Here is a 22,851-nt window from a genome sequence, read left to right on the forward strand (position 1 = left end):
CATCCATAGACACACCTGCAAAGAGGGGTGCCTGGGGTTCCTGTTCAGTTGGCAGAAGACCCTGTTAGTGCGGAAGGCTTTAATACTTTTGTCCTCAGAAGGGGAGAGCGAGCGGGATCCCAGCCGATTTAAAGGGATGTCACAGCTGCTGTGGGGCGACCGGACTGGGAAGAACTGGACTTGCCTCAAATCCTGCTGCTCTGCTGGCCACGTCGGGCGCTTTGGACACGGTCCGGACCCCTCCGAGGCCGTCTGTCACCCTAACTATGGGGGGAAAGGCCACCTGCTTCACCGCGTGTCCCACTGGCTAAATGACATGTATGCACTCAGGTGGACACAGAGCCTGGGCCATGGGTGACAGTCCACAAATATCGGCATTTGTCCTATTTTCTCATCTACCCCCTGGTCCTGCCACAGAAACAGAGGGGAGGGGAGGCGCCACCAGAAGCAGCAGAACCGGTCACAAATAACCACTAGGAACCTCCAGCTGGAGTTTCCGGCATCACGTCGCGTTTGATTCATAGCTTGCAATCACAGGCCCGTGAACGAGCTTCATTACAGCACCTGGTGAGCACGTGTTATTAACAATGATAATAACTGCCGACCTACCTAGCTGACCACCGCTTCAGGTAATTATCATCTCAGTCATCTGCACACGGCCACTCGGCTCACTCGTCTACTTCACCACCCTCCCACCCTCCTCTAGCCTGTCTCCCGAGCGCCAAGCACCCCCCACGGCCCCTGACCCCCGGCCCCTGACCTCTGCTAGGCTCCCGCTCGGGTTGGCCCGAGGTCTCAGCAGGAGCCTTTCACCCTCCACACAAGGACGCTCAGGATTCATCTCCAAAGCAGCTACAGCCGTGTCCAGCCGTCCTTGCCTCCTCCCCTTCAGTGTCAGGAGAGAAGCAGCCCCCACTCTGTGGCTGAGACCTCCCACCCAATCCCATGGGATCCCAGGGGGTGGGGACAGGGCAGGAAGGGGACACTTGCATCCTTCCTAAGGCACAGCCAGGTGGAGGGAACAGCTTCTCTAAACCACCACCCATTGCCATGGAAACGGGGCCACGCCACTTTTGCACAAAATCTTTACACACTCTGATAATTAAGGCCTTGTGTTCTATGCAAAATCAGCATCACTGCTTTTTTAGAACTGAACGTCCTGGGGAGTTGTGCTTAACTCTATGGAAGTAGCTCTGAAGGGAACCGGGACATAGGGGAGGTGGGCACATCCTTTTGCAAAGCCACTGGTGGAGGGCTTCCATCTGTGCCCAGGCCCGGGAGCGTGAAAAGACGCTTCTCTGAGGGTCCACTGGGGCTGTGGGAAAGCACAGGCCCGGGGAGAGGGGCCAGGCTCGGCAAGTGCAGAAAGTGAGGGAGTCACAGGAAACTCAGTCAACAAATAACCGCTGGGATTATGCAGAACACTGCCCCTGCTACGGACAAGGGAGGTGGGAGGAAAGCTGGGGGAGGGGTGTCTGCAGGCCCCTCCCCACCCCAGTGATGCCTTCGGACACAGGGCAGTCGTTGGGATTTTCACTTAAAAATTGGCTGTGACTTACAAAAATAGGTGTCCCCATGGCTGACCTGCAATGACTGGCTAGGGCACTGTATCTGTGGATTTTAAGACGTCCAGCTTCTTGACTCACCGATTTTTATGTCCCAATACTATGAATGACAATCTTTTCTACATGGCTTCCTGTAAGACAGTGTTCTCTAGCTCATGTATTTGAGGCAAAACTGTCCCAGTGAATGGACAGACAAGGCAAGAAGGCACTGCAGAAGTCACAGCTAGGCCATCAGGCAAACTTGCGCATTCAGGGCTGGGAAGTGGCACCTGCTGACGAAGAGATCCACTGAACAGGCTCCTGCTTGGGTTAATCTGTGAAGTTCAAATGCACATTCAAAAGCTCCCTGAATTTACTGGATCTTTCAGTGAAAAAAAATGACAACCATGAGCTTCCCGTTCTGTAAGGCTGCTGTAAAGCTTTTCCGTTCAAATTCCTAGCCATAATCCCGAGCTACCTTCACTAGAACGAAAGCGAAAGACCTAAGCTTGCTTTGCTCTGATGCAGGGCTCAGTCACTGGCTGTCGGCCCCTGCAGGATGTGGAATGCTTCCAGAATGAGACAGTCTGCTCTGTCTCTAAGTGACAGGGACGGGAGCACACACACGCATCCTCAGATGACTGAATGCAAAGCACTAAAAACACGGAGGTCTGTAGCCTGGGCCGTCTGTATTTTTTGTCTCATTCCACCGCAGTGGCTGTAGTGGGCGCCCTCCAGTGAAATACTCAACGCTTCATGCTAAGACCGAGCTTCCAAATTCAAGTGCTAACATACAGTCTGGCTTTGCCCTACTAATTATGTAAACAAAATTTACCTATGCATGCAAAATCTTCTTAAGGGAACGAACATATGGAAGTGTTCACAGGACCATCAGAATTCCTTTCTTGCCAATTTCCAAACGTACTCGTTCTATAGTATCTATTCTGTAGCTTCCCAATCAATCACCTTAAAAATCAACTCCACCACCTATCTTCTACTCATCCTGGACACAAGTTTCCTTTTCTAGTATCTTCTATGTCACTAACCTTTTCTGGCTTGACTTTCAATAGATTCTCTCCACTGCTCCCCCGCCACTATACACAGATGGAACAGCCAACTACTTTGGATTCTACCCCCTTGAGGGGTACAGCCCTTGTTGCATGGCCTTCTTAGACAGAGCCTGGAGGAAACTGAGCTTCTCAAAGAGGCCCAGTGGGGCCTTTTCAACTCTGAGATCCCACGGGAGAGAGGTGAACGGCAGTTCTCAACTCCTTCGATAGTCCCTAAGTCCGGGAGCTCTGAGCAGCTGCCAGGACGCCCGTATTGAGGATTCCAAGGTGGGCTCCCGGCTCCGGGAGAATGAGGGCTGTGATCAGTTGGCAATGTCTGCCCTGGCGCAAGGAGGGGCTCACCTGGTGTGCCTACCATCTGTCTGCCACACCCAACTAGCGTTTTCTTTCTAGCATTTGAAACCATTGCTTCTTTTTCTCCTTCCTGGCTCCTCTGCAGGTGGCCGTCAGTGAAGGTGCAATCCAGGTTTAGTTTCCGGTCCTCCCCACCCCATCACTGCCTTCCTAGGGTTCATTTACTTGCAAAGCTCAGACAATCACTTCCATATACGTTGGAGAATTCTGAAATCTGTATCTATGACCCCCAAATGCAATCATTTGAGGATTTAAAAAATGTGCACAGATACTCTTCACATATTTGGTCCTCACATCAGATGAACATGAATAACGCAGACCTGCGATAACTTTCAAATGCTCCTCGTAGGGTCTGTTAATGGTAACGATGCTATTTCTAGTGCTGGAACTTCAGAATCACCCAGACTCCACCCTCTGCCTCTTCCCACTGCCACCTGGTCACTTACAACACTGCTCACCAACGTCCCCCAATCTGTACCTTTCTCTCCATTTCCTCGTACCTTCAGCCCTTGCCTGACTGTTCCTCTCTGGCTCCGGCTCAGCCCGACCACGTCCCTCCGATTTTCCCGGGGAACAGGTTTATGATCTCACTCCTCACACCAACACGTGAGCATGTCTCCATCGGCCCTGGCCCAGCTTCCAGGGCTCTGGGTGCTGTGACCCAGCCTCTTCTTCCAACCAGACTGCTCCACAACAGGGTGGGTAACACACGTGGCAGGGTCTTCGCGGTAAAACCCACTTTCTGTTGTGCTGATGGAGCAGCACTGAGGCATGGTGTCCAAGCCCCACGCCCACCCTCATCCCCCACCCAAACCAAATCCAGGTGTTAAAAAGGCAGAACTGTGAGCACTAGGTGCCAAACACCTGCAAAAGTGAACGCCACCCAAGGGGCAGACACTGCGGTGGCACAGCGACGAGGTCATCATGAGGCGTGGGAGAGAATCCCAAGCCCTGCGTCCAGCAATCCTGGAAGGACAGGGGCCGCAGGGGCGCCCGGCCTGCAGAGCCAGCCTGGCCCCTAGCATCTTCTCGGAAATACAGCATTCCGTAAAGATCACCCACGTGGGAACTCAAAACTGAAGACACCGAACACACAGGAACTAGGACAATAGAGTTAGATCCACAGTATGAAGGATACAGAATTTAAAATAACGACAACTGAAATGTTCAAAGAAATTAAAAAGTGGAATCCCCCAAATTTTCAAGTGAAAGACCATGAAAATGGACCAAGCAGCTCAGACCAAAAAAGATCTTTTGGAAATACAAATTATAATCGTTGAAACCCCCCCAAAGTCCTCCATGGCTGGGTTCCCAGAGGAGCTAGTGAGAATGGTTGGGCTGGGTGACAGATCTGGAGAAATGGGCTGAAACACAGAACAGAAGGCGAGGAGAGTGGTCACTGTGAGAGGGGAAGGGCGTGGTGTGGACACAAGTGCCAGAAACACAACCTATGTCTGCTTGCCAGACAAACAGCGAGAATGTTACTGGACCGTTGAACGACAGAGTTCTAGACACAGGAAGCACATTTACCGAGAAGGATTACAACAAGGAAATCCACCCCAAATGTTCACGCCAGTGTGGAAAACCAGAGACAAAAGAGGCTCTTGAGAATGACGCAGGAAAAGGCGGATTGCTCTTACACTCATGTCAGGAATATAGATGACGGACTTCTCAAGGGCAAAGCCATTCGTGCAGGACAGAGAATAACATCCTCAAAGTGCCCGGAGAAAGCGATGCCATTTTAATATCGAGATCCAGGAAAACCCACTTTCAAGTAAAGAGTGGAGTGAAGATATTTTCATGCAAAACATCGGAAAGAGCCTATTACCAATAGAACTTCACTAAAGAAACTAGCAAAAGGTACACTTCAGAAGATTCTAGAAAGAAGGTCAGAGCTAGAAGGGTTGTTGAACAAATGATTAAGTATATAGATACAAGAAAACCAAAATTATATGAAATACTACTTCTCATAATAATGTCTAATTTGGGGTAGGTGTAAATACTAGAGAAATGAAAACGGAGGTGAGGACATGAGTTAAAACGTCCCAGGACTTTGCACTGGTCCCCAGGAGGAATATAAAACTATCTTTATGTTTTGGTAAATTAGGTACATAGGATAGAATACCAGGGTTGACCTCTTCAAGAAAAGTAGAATGTGTGACTTCCAATCAGAAGATGGGAAAGAAATTAATAAGAAAAATAAATACCAACATCTTTTATCAAACTAGGAGCACCAGGGAACCCCTTTACCCATCCAAACCCCACTCATCACTCCTCATGATGAAATGTGAGAGGCAATCGTTTCACATCCGTTAGAGGGTGCTCAGGGCGGATCACGCTGTCTAACAGCCTTTGTCAGGCCCGCTGGCCAGCGTAGTCAGTCAGAATAGAGAAAGGAAACATCTCAGGGCTAGAGCAATCAAGACAGAAAACCGTCATTCATGGATGACATGGTTGTTCGCACAGGAAGCCCCAAATAATATACAAATGATGAGAAACAATAGCTGTGAGTAAATGGGCGAGATACAAGACCAATAGGATGAAATGTTAATTGCATTTCTGAACACTAGGATCAAACAGAAATAATATTTAAATACAGGTTTGCAAATATATCCTCTCCATTTGTGAGGTAGGGAAGGAGAGATACAAAGAACTGTGAATAAGCCAAATAATTCCCCTGAAGTCCCAATATCAAGGCTCACTCAGAACTGCAGTCCCGTGACAGGTGGTGAAGAGAAGACCCCACACTGCGTTTGGAGGTGACGGATAAACCAAAGAGGGTGACACGCGCCAGAGCAGGTTTCATGCCTCGTATCCCAGAACAGGAACCCCTGGCTGGGTCGTCTGCTGATTATAATGAAATGCCAACAGGGCTCAGTAGAGCCAGGAGCAAATGGACACAGGACATTGTGTAATCCCGGCCTGGCGGCCCCCGGCTCAGGAGAATGGCTGAGCCCGAAGAAGAGGCCTGAAGGACCCTGGAAAGTGCCCCTACGTCTCACGTCCCAGGTACGAACCGACTACGCAACTGCGCAAACACACAACGCTCCATTCATCTGAGACCGTTTTTCTCTTTTTTTGTGGGGCAGTGGGGGAGGAGCCCTGTGGGTAACTGTAAACCCGGAAAGGCACACAACTACAGAAACAACGAAAACATGAAGAAAAATGCTTCTGTGACAAAGCATGGGGCCACAATGAGTTTTCCAGTCACTGTGACACCGTATACGAGTCGTCCGTTTTTAAGGTATGACGCACACACGAAGGCCCCTTTGGACACCGCACAGGTACGAATGTCAAGCCTTGTATTCAAGGCTCTTCAGTCCCAGTAGTGGCTGAATATGCAGTGAAACACTGATGAAGAATTCTTTGGGGAATTTCTTTGTTTGAACGGTTTGGCTTACATACGGTCTTGTCCATAGAGCGTCCGGCAGACACTCCCAAAGAATGAGGCGCTACTGCCTCTCTCAGGTGGGACAGGCTGATGGGGCTCCTTGCCGAACTGTGCTTGCAAACACCTGGACCACCTGCAGGAGGGGGGTCCAGCGCACTGTGGAGAAGACGGGAGATGGAACCCCCACACCGTCTCAGTGCAGAGGACACCCCACTGGGGGCGCTACTCGGAGCCTTGTTTTGGACTTCAGGCCCTGGCAAAGGTGTCTTTACAAGGAGCCTGGCAGTGGGGTGGCCTCGCTCTGAGATTAAAAAAACTGCTCGGAATCTGGTGGCAACCACATGACACCACTGCCACCACATGGAATCCAGCTGTGCTCAGGGCACCCTGTTTCCCAGGGTACTGTCTTTATGTGGCTTTTTTTTTTTTTTGAGAGAGAGAGAGTAATACGTTAACACCTACAGATACAGTTAGAATTGCAGAATTGAATTATATCTGCCATATGACTTTTGTCTGCCTCCCAAGATTAAAAAATAAGACCGAGGATTACAGAGCAGTGGCATATTGAATCATGTTACATATGACTCCCACGAAGGGATACTTTGTTTCTTTGTAATGAATCCACTGCAACAGAATAATAAATACAAAAAACAATTCTACTGGGAGCCACTTGTGCCAGGAAAAAATGCTAAGGCTTTGGAGGCATTATGTCAGTTAATTCTTTTCCTCTCTCTGAGTGGCCAGCAGTGTGCTTTGTCCATTTCCTAAAAACAAACGAACACTAAAGGAGCTCTCCTAGGGGGTCCAGTGGGAGTTGGCAGAATCTCCCCAGTTCCCAGGGACTTTGTTACTTCCCCCTTCTTGCATCAGCAAGAGCAAGGTGGTGGCCCTTTTAAGACCAGCTGTCCCAGAAATCTCTGCCCAGCTGTCACTACTGTCATATTTCTTTTTAACTGGTCTCGTCTGGAGAATGCTAGGGCACGTGACGAGTGGCTGTGGGAAAGCATTTCCGCTGTTGTCATCATGGCTCCTGTGACGTGGACGTGGCAGTCATAAGCCGGGACTTTCCAGCTGCTATCTTCCTAGGCATATGGCTCCCTGACAGTGACTGGAGGAGGACAGCACGTGGAGGACAGTCCCATCTGCACCAGGAAAATCAGAGCACGTGGTGCTCTTGGCTGCTCGGCTGTTCTGGCAGGGGGCACACGATCCACATTTCCTTCTCCAGGTTGTCGGATCTGGGTGGGGGCCACAGAGCCCGGTCTTATCTGCGACCTGTCAAGACATGTCCCAACAGGTTCAGGAGCCTTTGTCCCTCCACGGGAAGGAAAACCTCTGCTATCCAGGCCACTAGCTGTGCAAGATGACAATGCTACTGATCCCAGAGTAGAGCGGGGACCCTGCTCTCAGCTCCAGCCACCTGACCTCCAGTTGGTGCATGAAACAATCCATTCTCCCTGCCCCCTCCTTAAAATATTTTTTCCTTTAAACCCCTTTAAGTGGGCTCCTGTCGTGACAGCTCCAGTGGAGAAGAGTCCTGCGCCTGGTGGTGGTGGTGGTGGGGTCCAGGCTGCTGCCTGGTCAGCAGTCAACACCTGGCGCACCTCTGGGTTTCATCCCTGCTTACATTTCCATATCACTACAGCAACTATTATACTCATTAAGCGCTTAGTAGATGCTCTACCCAAATATTTCTCCTTCTTCTGTACAGACAGAACATTAATGTGTTCAAAGGAGAATTTTTATCAGATGACGTAGCCTCTTCAAATCACTGACGGACCAGGGAGAGTGCATCACATTCTGAAGTGACACGGTGACGCTATTTTAGTTATCGGAAACTGGCTAAAAAATGATAAAAATCGTAACTGGCAGTGTGAGGCCAATCAGTCAGAAAGACAGACGGAGCATTACTCTTCACTGCCACACGCATTTAAAACCTGAAGAAGGAACGCTCGGAGAGTGACAACGTACCATCGCCGTTTCATTTTGAGCAGCTGCATTTACCTAATACAAACCTCCTCGCAGGGACAATCATAGTGGCTTCTATTTAATTCATTCTGTGAAACCGAACTCTGGTTGTAGACATTCCTGATTGTGTCTCCGTTAAAAGTATGTTTCTGTTTTACGATGCACAGGGGATCAGCAGAGTTCCATCCCTCAGTCCCCCACTCCCTGCCCCATAATGACAAATCAAAGTCTCGCCACACCCAAAGTCTGAAAGAAAGCCTGTTGTTTCCCAGCGTGACATTCCAGGGCTTAGCTGTTTCATAAAGTTTGTCATTGGGCTCCTAGGGATTTAAACAGTTTTCCGTGTTTAACGGTTAGCTGTGGAAAGGTCCACTATAATAGTATTTTAGCACCATGAACCTGTCGAAATCAACCTTCCCAATTATTCCCAAAGACATTAATAACACCGGATATTACACTAATTGCGTCCAGTTTCTATGCAGACGAGGCCCCGTGGGGCTAATTTTGCCTCCTCAGGGGCAAGCAACTCAGCCATCAGACTGATTTCACAAGGAATCCCTCCTCATTACACAAGTCCGGGCTGTCAAACTTTTTTTTTTTAAAGGTTAATGGGCCAATCAGTCATCAATTATTTCTGCGGAATCCTAGCAGACAAAGGGTTAAAGGGCTCAAAGCAGCTGCAACTGTTTTACATTTGGAAGTTGTTTGCAACAGGAGACATCTGACAAAGAAGCATTTGGGGGTGGGGTGGGTAAAATGGGAGAAGAGCCGGGCAGATGCAGCCGTCTGTCTTGGGGGAACAACCGCCCCATGCTTTTGCTGAGGCCGAGAGGACCCAGACCTCTGCGCCAAACTGACGCACGATGGCTCAGAAATGTCCACGCGAGGCAGGTGTGGTATGACGCTGCTGGGTCGATTCGTGTCTCTTCTGAATCGAGAAGAATGCAGTGTGTCTCCGCGACCACTCACTCCAAAGTCTTCACTCAGCGGTTGAGGGGTCTCCGTGCATTCTCCCAAGGTCCCCTACAAACCTGGAACCCAGACCCCAGGCCCGTTTCTATCCACAAGGCTAAGTGTCCTTCCTGACATATTGAAGGACGAACACGTGATGAACAGTGTCATCTAAACTATGCTGACAGGACAACTTTTAGCACGGAGGATGGACATGTCCACGTGCAGAGGTGGCCAATAGGAGCCCAGGACGGGCAGAGCCCAGGCTTCCAGGTGGTCACCATTTAGAAGTGATCTGAAGATAAAAACTGCCAAGGCTGGCAGGGACATAGCTGAGCTCTCCACTTTTGACCTTTGCTGTCACCGAGTCAGGGCATTTGTTTTAGGAAACACGGCAGTGTTCTGATTAGTACGTTAACAGCAGCGCAAACCTTTGGCCACGCCATTTTTTCCCTCATTAACAGGCGAGTATTAGCAACGGGTGTCTCCCAGTTTCTGCCTGACTCTCCACGTCGTCTTTTTCTTCACATCCTTTAGGTCTTGGGCTCCCTCCCATTTTGGGGTCCTTTCTTCTGCAATGCACTTCCCTCCTTGCCTTTCCCGCTCTAACATCTACTAACTGGGGACCCACGAGCAGGCCAGTCCACCCTTTCAATGTCAGCTTGATTGGCAAGGGACGTCCCAGGCTGGAGTGGGACGACAAAAGCCTGCTGCCCCCCCTTTCGTCTGCCAGGAAAGACACTCGTAACTGATCTCAAAGAGGCTGATGCAGCCTCAGAAGCCTTCTTACCCCAACTCACCAGGTAGCTGCTATCAATTTACTCACGTCAGAAACTGTAATGGCATGTGTCTGCCAGGTCTGCCACAATCTAGCCCCGAGAGTACACGAGGCAAAGTCATCCGGAGCCCCAGGCTTTTATGCTAATTTTTGAGCCATACAGCTTGCAAAAAGCCTTCTCTATTTCTGCTTTCAAAGCCTGTATAACATAGATAGTTTATGCAATTCTGATGAAAACCACACACGTTTAAGCATCTAGCCCAAACCCACCATAACATAAAAACTCAGTTTTCTTTAAATTTTTTCTCTCATTTTTGTGGGAAAAGATGAATGTGAAGGAAACCTGAAGAATACTGTGCAGGTCTGTGCAAAACCAAGACCAATGACAAAAAAACCCCAAACCAAACCAAAACGAAAACCGTAACATCACAACCTCTTCCTACCGGAGAAGTTGATCCTTTTAAACCAACCAATGAAAGACAATTTTTTTCTGGTCATTGTAAAGACATACATGGTCCTCAGGTAAATATTTTCGCAAGCTCTGAATTTGGTAACTATCTTTGTTTAGTTCAGCGTCCAACAGAGGGGCTGCACTGCGCTTCATTTAGAAGAGCAGAATTAATGTGGTGAAAAAGTGAGCCCCCCCAGGGAGGTCACAAAGTTAGGGGTGTTTGCTGCCAGGTGTTACCCTAGGAAGACTCTCACAAAACACTGAGGTGTGTATTTTCCCAGCACATTGGATAACAAGAGCTGGGAGAGCCGGCTGAGAGCCCGGGGGCCAGAAACTCCCTTCTATGAGCTTCGGCTTCCAGAATCACAGGGTGCCACGCATTTTGTAAATGAAGGAGAGTGTCTCACACAAAGCTACTGAGAAAATAAATGATCGGATCACAAACTGAAAACATTTCAGGAAGCAGAAAACGGACGTGGTAACACGTTCCCTGGCACTCGCTCGCCCGCCCGTGGCCCGGGCACCCCGTGAAAGCTCAAGGCCCACCCACGCTTTTGGTTTAGAAAGAAAAACTACAGGCGTCGGTTGGAATCCGTCCTTGTCACTGAGCAGCGCTATTTGTGACTCATTTGAACTGTATTCGTCACTTTTCAGAGGCCTGCTCTCCTGACGGTGGACCACGTGGGCTCGGCCACACTGGGCGTGCACAGGCTCCCTCCCAGAGACCTGGCTGTGCAGGTTCACCAGACCTTTGCGTGGCGCTCCACTGCCCACATGTGTCCTCTGCCAGGCGCTGCCCAACGCTCAAAGGACCGCCAGGACCATCCTTTTAAAAGTCGAGGACTGGAGACACCAGCAATCTTGCTTCTCTGCCCAGAAAGTCAGTGCCTTCCCATGAAAGGGTTTCTCAAATCTGAATTTATCTGCATGAGATGTTCATTTGGACTGTTCCCATCAACCCCCAGTGCTGGCTTTGGCCGATTCTGCCCTGAACTGACGTATTCAACAGGCTTGAAAAATGGTTCCATGGACACTCTCCACAGAGTGTGTTTGTGGAATTGTTTTTCTATCAGTGAGGTCTTCACAACAATCAGCAAGGCCCGCTGTGGTCACCGTCATATGTGCCCCACTCTGGGTAAGGGCTTCGCAGGCTTTAGTCAACTTCTTCAGTTACGCTTTGAGGTGGGTTTTCCTGTGTCCACTTTAGGGAACCCTAAGCGGGGGAAGGCGATACCCAGTAACCCCTCTGAATTCACGCAGCGGGGATCGGTTCCGGCGTGTCCGATTCCAGAGCCCAATGTCTACTTTTGTTGCTTCTTTAGGGGACGACAGTCAATGGAACTGGGAAGGGTAGATTTAAAAGTCTGGGGGGAAAAAGCTCGATTTTAAATCCCCCTTTACACTTTTCGGACATTTCCTGTTGACTCTCTCTGCTCCTTACTACGTAAATGACGCTCAGGCGTGTGAATTTTCTTTGAATGACGGGATGTGTGTCACTCCTGACAAGAGGCAACTACTACCAATGATGACGGGGGAACTGTGGCCGCACCTCTGGATATACCACCTCACTGACGTCATCACAGCCTCTGCAGGAGGCCCCATCTCCCAGTTTACAGGTGGGGAAACTGAGGCACAGAGCGCGAGAGTCAAGGACCCAAGGTTGAGAACTGGACCACAACCACCCTGCTCGAGTCTGGGCTGGAAACCAGTGTCCACAGCAAACTTAGCAACACAAGGTTTGCAAATTTCCAATCAAGAATCAGTAGGACTGAAAGTGCGTGAAATGTGTTAAGAGTGAAGAGGACCCCCGCCTAGCGTGGGGGCAGCCTGGAGGGGAGGGGGCATGTGTGGCCTCAGGGGGGGAGCATCGGGGTGGGGGCGGGGCTCAGACTCTGTAGGGAGACCCTCAGGACGCAGGCCTGGTCACACCCCTAGGGCGGAGCTGCTGTCTGCTGGGCGTCACAGCCCTGGGCCCTCGCCGCTCAAGTCTCAGTGTGCTCCACGCTTGTGACCGAGCCCATGTCCAGGGCTCAGGTGGCAGCTGACCCTGATGCCAGCCTCGTCTCCACGTGTGGGTGTGCTTTCCTGGGGCTCCTGGCTGCTGTTCTCCATGCCTCAGTTTCTCCTCCTGTAAAACGTGAAGGACGCGACCCCCCAAGAGGTTGCTGGGGAGACAGGACAGGATGCCAGGCGATCACCGTGCTCCAGTCATGGCCCCCGTCAAGTCTCGTAGCCCGTGAGGCCCTCCCTTCCCGAGCCCCTACTTGAAATGCAGTTTCGCTGTCCCGTAAGCCCCCGGGCCTCCTTCGGAACATACCTTCCCTCCTCCCACGTCAGGGTCTCTGTCCGACACCCGCGGGGCTGCCCGCCAGCCCTCCCGCTGTCGGCGTCCCGGGACCTAGCACAGGCTGTCCACATGGCGGCAGGAACACGTCACTCAGGTGCCAGCGTGATCACGGCCTGTAGTTTGTTCAAGTCACGTTGAGTGCGGTGGACGCCTCAGAACCGGGACAGCAGGTAGTGGACAGGGCGGTGACTGGAGCAGGGCCTGTTTGGAGCCACAGCGTCGGGGCTCTCTGAGTCCATTCACGTGGCTGCGGAAGGCACGCAAACCATAGGAGTCCCAGGTCTCTACGCAGGGCAGTTCCAGGCCCACAGAAACGGACGTCGGTGCAAAGGCTGAGCCGGCGCGTCAGGTAATGCTGCCTCTGCTACCTGGATGTACACGCTGGCTGCAGTATGAAGGGGTCAGTTCAGCCCAAATACTGTGGGTGACCTGACACCCTAAGAAACACCCCTTGCTCCCCAGCACACTTTTCCTTTACGCCTTTCTGCTTTATAAATGCACTGAAAGTGCTTTCTTTGTGAAAGCAAAGAGGGCTTCACCCTTGCTGACATAGTCCACCTGTTCACCTAACTCACAGTGGACAGACATCGGCCTGTCTCCAGGTGTCCAGGGGACGGTGAGGCCCACAGACAGGCCCGTGGATTCTGTGGCCTCCCACGGCTGCTGGGGGTGGAGTGCCACTCACACACAGCCCCACAGGGCTGATTCCTCCTGCCCAGTGCTCTGGGCTCTTTCCCAGAGAGGGTTTTCCGTGGAGCCTCCCCAGGTCGTCTCGGCACCTGCCGTGCAGGAGGCTTCTCCTCAGGTGGGGAGGCCGCTACAAACTGGGGAATCCCATCATAAATATACCTTCCATTCTACTTTACAGACGGAAAAAGGAAAGCTGCGGTCTCGTTGGAGGGACTCAGATTTCACCAACCTTAAGAGAGAGCTGAATTTTTATAAAGTAACAAAGATTTAAAAATTAGTGCAATACAACACACACAACTTAGGTTTCCATCTTGGTATCAGAGACCATGAGCTTGAATGGACAAAAAAGAAGCAAAAGAACATGTTTTTGTTTGTTTTTTTACTCTTGCACGTGTGTTTCCCTAATTAGTTCTGTTTCATTTGTCCTCATCCACTTCTAACATCTATGCATTGTGCACCCGGGAGTAAGTCCTGGAGTTGAGACAGCTGGGCACATGTCCTGTCTCCAGAATGGGTTAGCTGTTTGTCCTGCAGAAAATCACTTTATTTGTCTACACCCAGATTTCCCATTGTACCAACCGGGCAGGTTACTCTGGCGTCTAAATGATAATGGAATCCAGGGCCTGGAAAGAGTTGTTGTAAGAGGAAAAGGGCTTCAGAGCAAGACCATCGGGTCCAGTCTTGGTCGTGCCTGGCTCTCAGCAACCCGAGTCCCCCCCAGGCGAGTGCCATGTCTGAGCTGGACTCTCCAGAGCTGGAAAGGGGAATGCAGACTCCCGCCACTCCCCAACTGCAGCGAGGAGCCCCAGAGGAGTGCACGGGCTCCCTGCGCAGGGCCAGGCTTGTAGCGGGCACCCTCCCCTGACTATTGAAACTCGAGTTCCAACTCCACAGGAAACTCTGGAGTCAACTGTATTTTGTGCACAAATTACTCAAGTGGACCACTTTAAAAAAATACTCCATTCGGGGATGGGTACATTTAGTGTAACACTCAAGGCCTCAGGTTACAACAAAAGGTAGACAAAATTCAGGCTATGAATTTTCATAAAGCATCATGTTATAAACAGACTATGTGATGACATCCTGTATTGAAATACTGGCAATCAGAAATGCATTTTGGTAATTTATTTTATGTAATTATACGGATCCAGCAACATACTATTAAAAGCTGTATGAAATGAGAACGGGTACGTACAGATATCAATCTTAAAAGAAACCCAAAGTAAATGAAGAATGAGCGTGTTGCTTAATTGAAGATTCATAAATGTAACTGAACACTGAACAGAAACGAAAGAAAACATTGAGGAAGAATTGGCTGTGTGGTCATTATCTACTCCAGTGCCCCCAGAATTGCCTTTGGTAGCTGCTGGTAATCGAGTGAGGGAACCTGAGCTGGCAGCGTTACCAGGTATTGACAGACTTCAGACGGTGGCACTGCCCCGCCCTGCCCAGCGCCCTGGGCACTGTGGGTTACCTGATGGGTCAAGGTGAGAAGTTCCCTCTTCTGCAAATCGTCACACCTGTCGTGAGCTGCAGCCCACCAGTGTCTCCAGGAAGGCCCCACAGCAAGTCTCAGGGGGAACTGTCTGCCTTCTTGCTGCCCCCCCCACTTTGTATACAGCCTCATCTTAGGTAAAATCGGATGTCATATAGCTCATTTTTTTTTTAAGGCCGTAAGTAAATAAACAAATTTGTTGTGACAGATGCACATACATACAAAAAAAAACCCCATATCTGATTAGGTCACAGTGAAGAGAAATGATATGCACCTTATGTTGAAAAACTAGTATCAAAAATAGTATTTTAATACCTTTTGAAATACAACAAAAATGAGATTGCGTGTGACTGTTCCTAAAATTCTACTATGTTTCCCTCTCATTTGCTTCCTCGAACGAGTGCTTTGAAAGAAGGCACCAAAGGGGTCAAGCTCCATTGGTAACTTAACAGACGACAATCTCCCCTTGAGGAATGGGGGAAAAAAAATTATGATTAAAAACCAGGTCTTTAACAAGGCATCATGAAAATGTAGTTTTGTTTTCCAGATTCTCTTTTTTTTTCCTTCCTGGCTGAGAGCAGGGCTTCCAGCAGCGAGACAGGAGTAATTGTGAAAGGAAGAAAAAAGGGATGGTGGTATAAATCAGCAAAGGTTAATGATCAGATGTGAAGAGAGGGACTTGTTTACAGAAATACCGTGCAATTTAAAATTTACAAGAGATTTAATGCCTCTGCTTGGCAATCACTAAAATCAACAGCCCAGAAAACAGTGACATTAAGAAAAATATTACAGTTATAATAATCCCCAAATAAGTCAATTAGTGTTCGGGCACGAGCGTGCGATTACTTGACCCATTTGGCTTGCACTTAAGTGAGAAAAAATGTCCCCCTATTATACCAAGATCGCTGGGTTGTGACCTATTTTGCATCGCACACATTGTACGCCAACCTCCTTTACAAGGGCTGGGGCTGCCTGGTGGTGGTTTTCCTTTGCCTGGCATCAAAATAATTCTGACCCCTGACATTTGTAATCATAAAAAAAAGGCAATTTATAATTGTGTTGTTCAAATGAAGGTGGGGGAAAAAATTCAATCTGCTATTATACAAAAGCAATGACGGCTGTCTTCGGTGAGGAAAGCTACGCAAGTCAATTTGTGAACTTTGGCACTGGACGACCTTTAGAAACACAACAATATACTGAATTTACAAGCAGTAGCGCCCATGCAAATGACCCGGGCCTGGCTGCCTCTGGATTAGAGCTGCAGACAGCATTATGGAGAACGTATCCACAAAACAAATTAAGACTGTTACTTAAATGTCACGGCACACTATTGTATTTGGCTACAGATCATTACACCTGATACTAACACTTTTAAAAACTGTAATAACTTGGGAAATATTACACTGAGTGCCCACATGTATAAAGGAAAAGAAAAAAAGAGGAGAAAATAGGTTTCTGAAGTAATTTAAACATCACTACTCTACGACTGAAGGGAAAGGTCGAAATTTAAGTAAGCTGAAAGGAACATGAACGGTAAAATAAAACACACAAACAGAAAGATGGACAGAGCACAGGAATGAGTCCGCAAACACAATAAGGGTGCATGCAGCTTTGGGACTCGCATTTCCATGTCTGCATGGGGCAGGCGGGGGGGAGGCGGGAGCGCTGGCAGGGGGCGTGGAGGGAGGGTGGAGGGAGCGCGCGTTACCTTCGGTGTTGGTGCTGCTGCTGTATATATTTCGCAGGCTACCAACACGGTTTAGTTTCCATGCTTTGCGTTTGGCTGCATCCCGAGAGCAGAAAGGGGAGAGGGGGAAGAAGAGAGAAAACAAAAACGAGAAGAAAACAAATGAAAAGGGGAGAAAAGAAAATGTCAAAGTAGCCCGTGACGTCACCTCCACCAGTTCCCGAGGGGCAGGCGGACGCTCCTGGGCCTCCCCACCCCCCACCTCCCTCGGTTAGAACACGCACTCCCTCGGGAGGGCGGAGGCATGCATGCCAACCAGCGTTATTAGGTTTGCACAAAACGCAGCAGCTGCCCAGACACGGAGTCCATGCTCCCGCGCCCCTGCTGGGTTTCACACGTGGTGACTCCACACACTGCGAAGCTGGCCTTTTCCTTGGGGGCTGGTGGCATCTTTTGAAGGAGCTAGGGTGCCAGTAGCCCTTTGATTTGGCAACATACTGGCAGCACGTGAAAGCCAGAGACCCTGGTGACTAGCAGTTCCGGTGTATGCAGCAGAAAGGAGGTCTTAACACCCAGGGCTGTCAAAAAAGGAAGTTCCCCCCCCAACATATTTGGATCTGGACAGTAATCTACACCAGCAAAACTCAGCTACCTTCTGGCTGTGGTCAAAGGGTGGAGTCCCCTTCCTACAGGGCCCTTGGAGGCTCTGGATGGAGCTCCAAGGACCCCAAACGGCACATACCTCCTTAAACGCTCAGCTCACGGAAGCGAGCACCCAAAAAACAAGAACACAAATGCCGAGTTACCCACAGAGGAACCCTGGGTGTGGGAGTCAAATGTAGAACCAATTTAACAGGTGAGAATGCCCACCTCACACGGCGTGCAGTCATTGGCGGCGTGCAGTCACTGGCTGGGGGGACATTCTCACCTCATCGGCCCCCACCCTCCCAACCCTCCTCTGACTCAGGAATGCAGACACCTGTGGCCAGGTGGCTTTTGTGGAGCAAGTCGCTGCACACATGTAGCTAAGGCCTGCCACACATCACACATGTCCGTGGTCAGTGATGGCCACAACCACCCGTGTTCCTGAAGAAGGGCCACCACTGGACCACCTGTCTCTCTCAACGGTAGGGCTAGAGCCTAAATACTCTACCTCCAATGGTGCAGTGTGGGCTCTGGGCACCGCAAGATGACCCAGGGGGATGACCAGGTCTCCATGAGCAGTTCTGCTGCTGAAGCAAATGTCAAGTCCTTTGGGGCATACTGGATTTCTCTGGAGTGACAATATACACTTCATGCACGCAACGGCCATTTCAGGAAGTAAATGCGAGTCTGAAACTGTGCAGTCCTGTGTACCCAGGATGTAAGTCATATTAATGACGAGTAAGAACTAGCTGTAATGTAGTTGCCCCTTGATTTAAAACAAGCAACAGCTAGGTTATAACCAAACACCTAAGAATTACTTTGTACCTTGACGACGACACATCACTTAACAGTAAGAAATATAATCTCTAAACTAGTGGGCGGCTAAGTTTGGTGACTGAGGCCCTCTGACACTGTATGGGTCTAAATTTAACTTTCCACTGGTAGAGAAGAGTCCCTTATCTCTACATCCTCAGGGCACCTTCACTATCTATAAGGTACCTGTCCCAGGTAACACCTAAGTACCTGTCAGGTAACAGCACACCTGGGAAAGGGGGCTTCCCAGGTGTGCCCACCAGTACAAACGTCTTGTGTTAGAGACAAAAAACCAAAACTAGTGACTTTTCAAATGTTTACTTTAGAAATGTTCAATGAATAATTACCAGGTCCCTTAAGTATAACGGATTTTCTCAGAATTAAGCATGCGTTTCATTTTTTCAATAGCCGAAGCTATGTCATCGTGGCGCGTGTTTCAGGAGTCCCAGAAAGTAGAAGCCCGAGTCTGCCCTCCTCAGTGGTACACTGACCTCTTTATAAAACATTTACATATAAATAGGCAGAATCTAGGCAGGGCCCCCATTCGGAAGGGGGGGAAGCCCCCGTGCAGAAAACCTCTTTTCTTGCCTTGCATTTTTCAAACTCTGGGTTCCCATTACCGTAGGGATGTATAAGCAGGAAGTGAACTCGCAGCCTGGTTTTCTATTAACCTATTGATGAAATAATCAATTTTAATGTGTAAAATGTCATGCCTTTTTCTTCTCCTTAAACAAATGGACTTTTTCTGGCTGCTACCCAGGTCCTGATATGTGCATTTGTCTCCTGGGGCATTGATTGCCCAAAGTCCACTTGTTCAGAAGCTTCAACAAGAAAATACAATCATATTATCATTGATAAAATCTCGGGCCATGTGTGGTGCGGCTGCCTGGACTCACTTCCAAGGGAAATGGAGACACTGCAGCAAAAGGACGCATGACGCTCTGGCTGGATGCCTGGCTCCATCTCAGCATTGTACTCCAGGGACATCACGCCGGCCCCTTGCTCTCAGGCTTTTCCTGAGGGCGTCATGTAGACTCACTCAAAAGACTACCTTTTTTGGGTCATCTTTATTTGAATTAAGACATGCAGTTTAAAAAACATTTTTTTTAAGGAATGTAGTTTCTTCCATTTAAACATAGGCAAACTTAGTTTGATGTTGTCACTAATGTTATTTCTCACAAAAACTGTTCTCCTCGTATCAGAATCTCACCTTTTATCGCCTGGAAAGCAAAGGAAGCCGAGTGCGAGCATTGTTAGTGTTTTCCATTCTGCAATCTGCAGACTCGATAAGCAAGTCTCTTCTGTCAGTCCGTCAGAATGCCTGGCACAGCTACTGCCCGCCATGGCACACTGTCTCAGCACTGTCAGATGTCTGAGAACACAAATAAATGCAAGTCGCAGTGGACACAGAGCCCCACAACACACAACTTCAGACCTAGTGCAAACTAAGTGGCAGCCTGAATGGAGACGGTGAGACTCCTCTCGCCTCACTCCATCCTGCACATTCCGTGGAACTTTCTGAACCCCAATCTGAGTGGGCAGAAAAGTCAGCAGGCCTGGGGAAAGGAAGCCATGAGCAGGACGCCCTGTCCCCACAACGGCGCCAAAACGTGAATGGAGAACTCGTCTAACACAAGGCTGCTCTGGATGTGACAGAAAGACATGGCACAAGGGACACGGAGCAGGGTCGAGAAGTAAAAGTAGACAAGGTCGTGAGACTCATCATGACCTGAGTTGGAATGTACTTTCCAAGGATTCAAAGGATCAAAACTTGGAAAAAGGCAGGTAAGACAGTACAGAGACTTAGCCCCAAACTGTACGAAGTGAAACACTTGACCGCCATGTAACCACAATGGTAGTGTTAATTTACCCTTAACATTAACACAGACGCTCTTGGTTATGCACATTGAAGGTTTATTAGGAAGCTGAGTTTACAAGGCAATCTCTGCATTGCAGAGAGGTGCCTGTGCCTCTGGCACCCAAATCCTAGGGGATGTCAAATGACACGGCCCCTTCTTAGAAGCTGCCCTGCTGTGATGGCTGCCTGGTTTTTCTGGTACTGGGCCACCAGATTGGCCAGTGGGGTGGCTGTCACCCACCTCATCCGGGTCTCATTGACTGCCCATCCTGAGTCATACGTCCAAAGAAGAGAGGCTGGTGTGAACTCTAACTCACAGGACATTTCTTTAAGGTGTCTGATAGTAACAAACGATGACTTTTGTGTCCGGAGGACGACACGAGATGTGGCATAAGACACTCAGCTCATAATTGCTAACAGTCACAGCCTTTTCAAAGGAGACGGAGAGAAAAGGAAAAACGTGCAAATTATGGCTACGTACTAAGTAAGAGTAGCTGGAATCATTTAGAGTTAACGACTCCCAATTATTACACACGGCCTTATTTTGTGGAAGCTACAGCTTTTCATATGAGTTCATGCAACAATCGTGAGGGACTTAAAATTTTATTTTAAAACAAAGGATCTGTTATTTTGTTTCTCTAAGCGAAAAAAAAATTTTTTCTTCTTACTACAGCATGTTGAACGCCTGAGAACTAACGAATCGCAGACATTTCCAACACGAGAATCTTCTGACTAGCTCTTCATACGTGGAATAACAATATTCCTCAGTCTGTTGGCATGCTCAAAAGAGCAGGGTTTTATCCTAAACTCTTCCTCCATCGTTGGACCAGGAGACCACAGGCTTATATTAATGTCGCCTCTGGTCTCCTTCTGACAGCGCTCTTTGTTGATTAGATAAATATTCCTCAGATAGCTGATTAAAAAATGGTGCAGCCGTGAGGGTGGGTGTCCAAGCCTCGTCAGCCATGCTGGATATTTCAGGGTGCATGAATTACATCCTTGGCGTGAACCGAACAGGGCTGGCTAAATGAGGCACGCCGCGGCCCTCAGAATCAATTATGAGAACTAATAGGATGCTTTTACCTCCACGGAGGAAGAGGCTGGGTGGAGGGTGTGCCATTCACTTCTAAGAAAGCCCTGTCTCAGAACGAAACAAATAACCCTCTCCATTCATACCAGACAGGGTAAACCTGGACCTCTTAGAGAAGCCATGTGACAACCAAGTCTGACAACGCTACTCCTGGTCCAGATGTGTATTTATTTATCTTTCAAGATGCCATGGGCATAAATGCCACTTGTGCGTTTCAGGCTGACTGAGGCACCAGGACACTTTCTGTAAAGACCACCCCCAGGGACCGCCCCACGCGGGAATGGATGCCGCTGTGATTTTGTGTCACTTCAAATTTAGTGAGCCCGGTATCCCCGGGATCTTTTGTTGGTAGCGATTTCATTGTGGGGTTAGAGATGGGAGATTTCTTTTGTGCTGGCCATGTGAATGTTCGTTTGCTCAACAAGACTGTGTAAACGCTCTGTTCTCTTATAAAAAGGCGGTGGGGTTTTTCATTTCATAAGATGCAACCCCGAAGATTCTTACACTATGTGAACGCACTACTTTAGCTGTGAAGGGGCTTGACATAATGGTCGTTTCCTAGGGGCTCCCACACAGAGAAGTAGTCATGTTGAAACGTCCATTAAAAGGGCCTTTGAGAGGATTAAAAAAAAAAAAAACAACCCGAGGCCAATATATATAGGACATATATTCAGGAAGCAAAATAACTTCGTCGTTATCAGCTTCCAGCAAGACTAGGGTCCTCTTCGGAATGTAAAGCCACAGAACTTGAGGAAGGTACAATATGTAACTAAATAAAACTCTGAAATAAGTAATCGATCTTTAATTAGAAAATTTTAATTCCATTTCTAATAACTCATAATGGCTTTCTTTACAGCACACACAATTTCCATGTTGCTGACTTCTTACCATCTGAAAACTGCCGAAGGCTTCTGCATCGTGGGCCAATGCAGATGCACACAGAAAATACCATTAACCCTGGAAAACAGCGAAAATAAAAACTGAGCAAAACTCCAGGATACGCCATAAAACCCGAAGTTCCAATTAGGTAGAGAGTTGGTTTTCCTTTCGGCCTAGAAACCTACTGAGAGCAGAGCATGGGTTCAAGTGTATCCAGAATTAATTGGGTATTTCGTTCTGACACCAAGAGTGTACCTTTTCACAGGGACTAAAACGAGAAGTGGGTTTCATGGAATATACCCTTCACGATACGTTCTCAGGTGGAAATTAGAATATACATCACTAGGCAATGGAAACGTCTCTGCATGTCTTCATGGAATAGCTATTCATTTTGAGAAGGGAGGCTCGTTTTTTGGAGTGGGGGTGGGGGGGACGGCTTATTAGGAAATAGAAATTGGGACTCCCTGGCCTCTGGGCTTCATTCTCTTCCGGGTGTAGGATGAGGGTGAGAACAGAAACTGACTGTGACGTGGATGGCTGGCTCCAGCATCACCAGGAATAATCCTCTGCTTTTTCAAGGCCTAGGTCCTCAGTGAACACTGTCGTATGTCCCCTTATCACTGCACAGGGTAAGGTCACACACTTGACATTCAGAAAAGAAGCAAAAGGCAAACCAAAATCTCACTTAAGAAAAACGGAGGTTCACCTCAGTTTCTCCAAGCTGGAGGGTGTGCACGAAATGTACCCTTTACGAGGTTTGTTCAGTTGTGTTCATACACAGGCGAGCAGGGGCAGTGTCTGAAAGTGGTGGTGGGGGGTCTCCTGCCCTGGCCCCATCCC

General features: G+C 48.8%; 1 protein-coding gene across 12 annotated transcripts in view; it reads right to left on the reverse strand.

Moving 5' to 3' along the window:
• AGAP1 (ArfGAP with GTPase domain, ankyrin repeat and PH domain 1) overlaps nucleotides 1-22,851 on the reverse strand; it is a 513,101-nt gene that overhangs the window by 66,886 nt on the left and 423,364 nt on the right. For 5 of the 12 annotated variants that reach the window (XM_033111676.1, XM_033111675.1, XM_033111671.1 and 2 more), the window contains one exon: nucleotides 16,748-16,822. The exons of the other annotated variants lie outside the window; for them this stretch is intronic. In XM_033111676.1, the coding sequence (XP_032967567.1) occupies nucleotides 16,748-16,822 (75 nt within the window). The remainder of the gene's footprint in view (nucleotides 1-16,747; nucleotides 16,823-22,851) is intronic. 12 annotated transcript variants of the gene reach the window in all.

The sequence above is a fragment of the Rhinolophus ferrumequinum genome, chromosome 8 (assembly GCF_004115265.2).
Source record: "Rhinolophus ferrumequinum isolate MPI-CBG mRhiFer1 chromosome 8, mRhiFer1_v1.p, whole genome shotgun sequence".
Lineage (NCBI taxonomy): Eukaryota > Metazoa > Chordata > Mammalia > Chiroptera > Rhinolophidae > Rhinolophus > Rhinolophus ferrumequinum.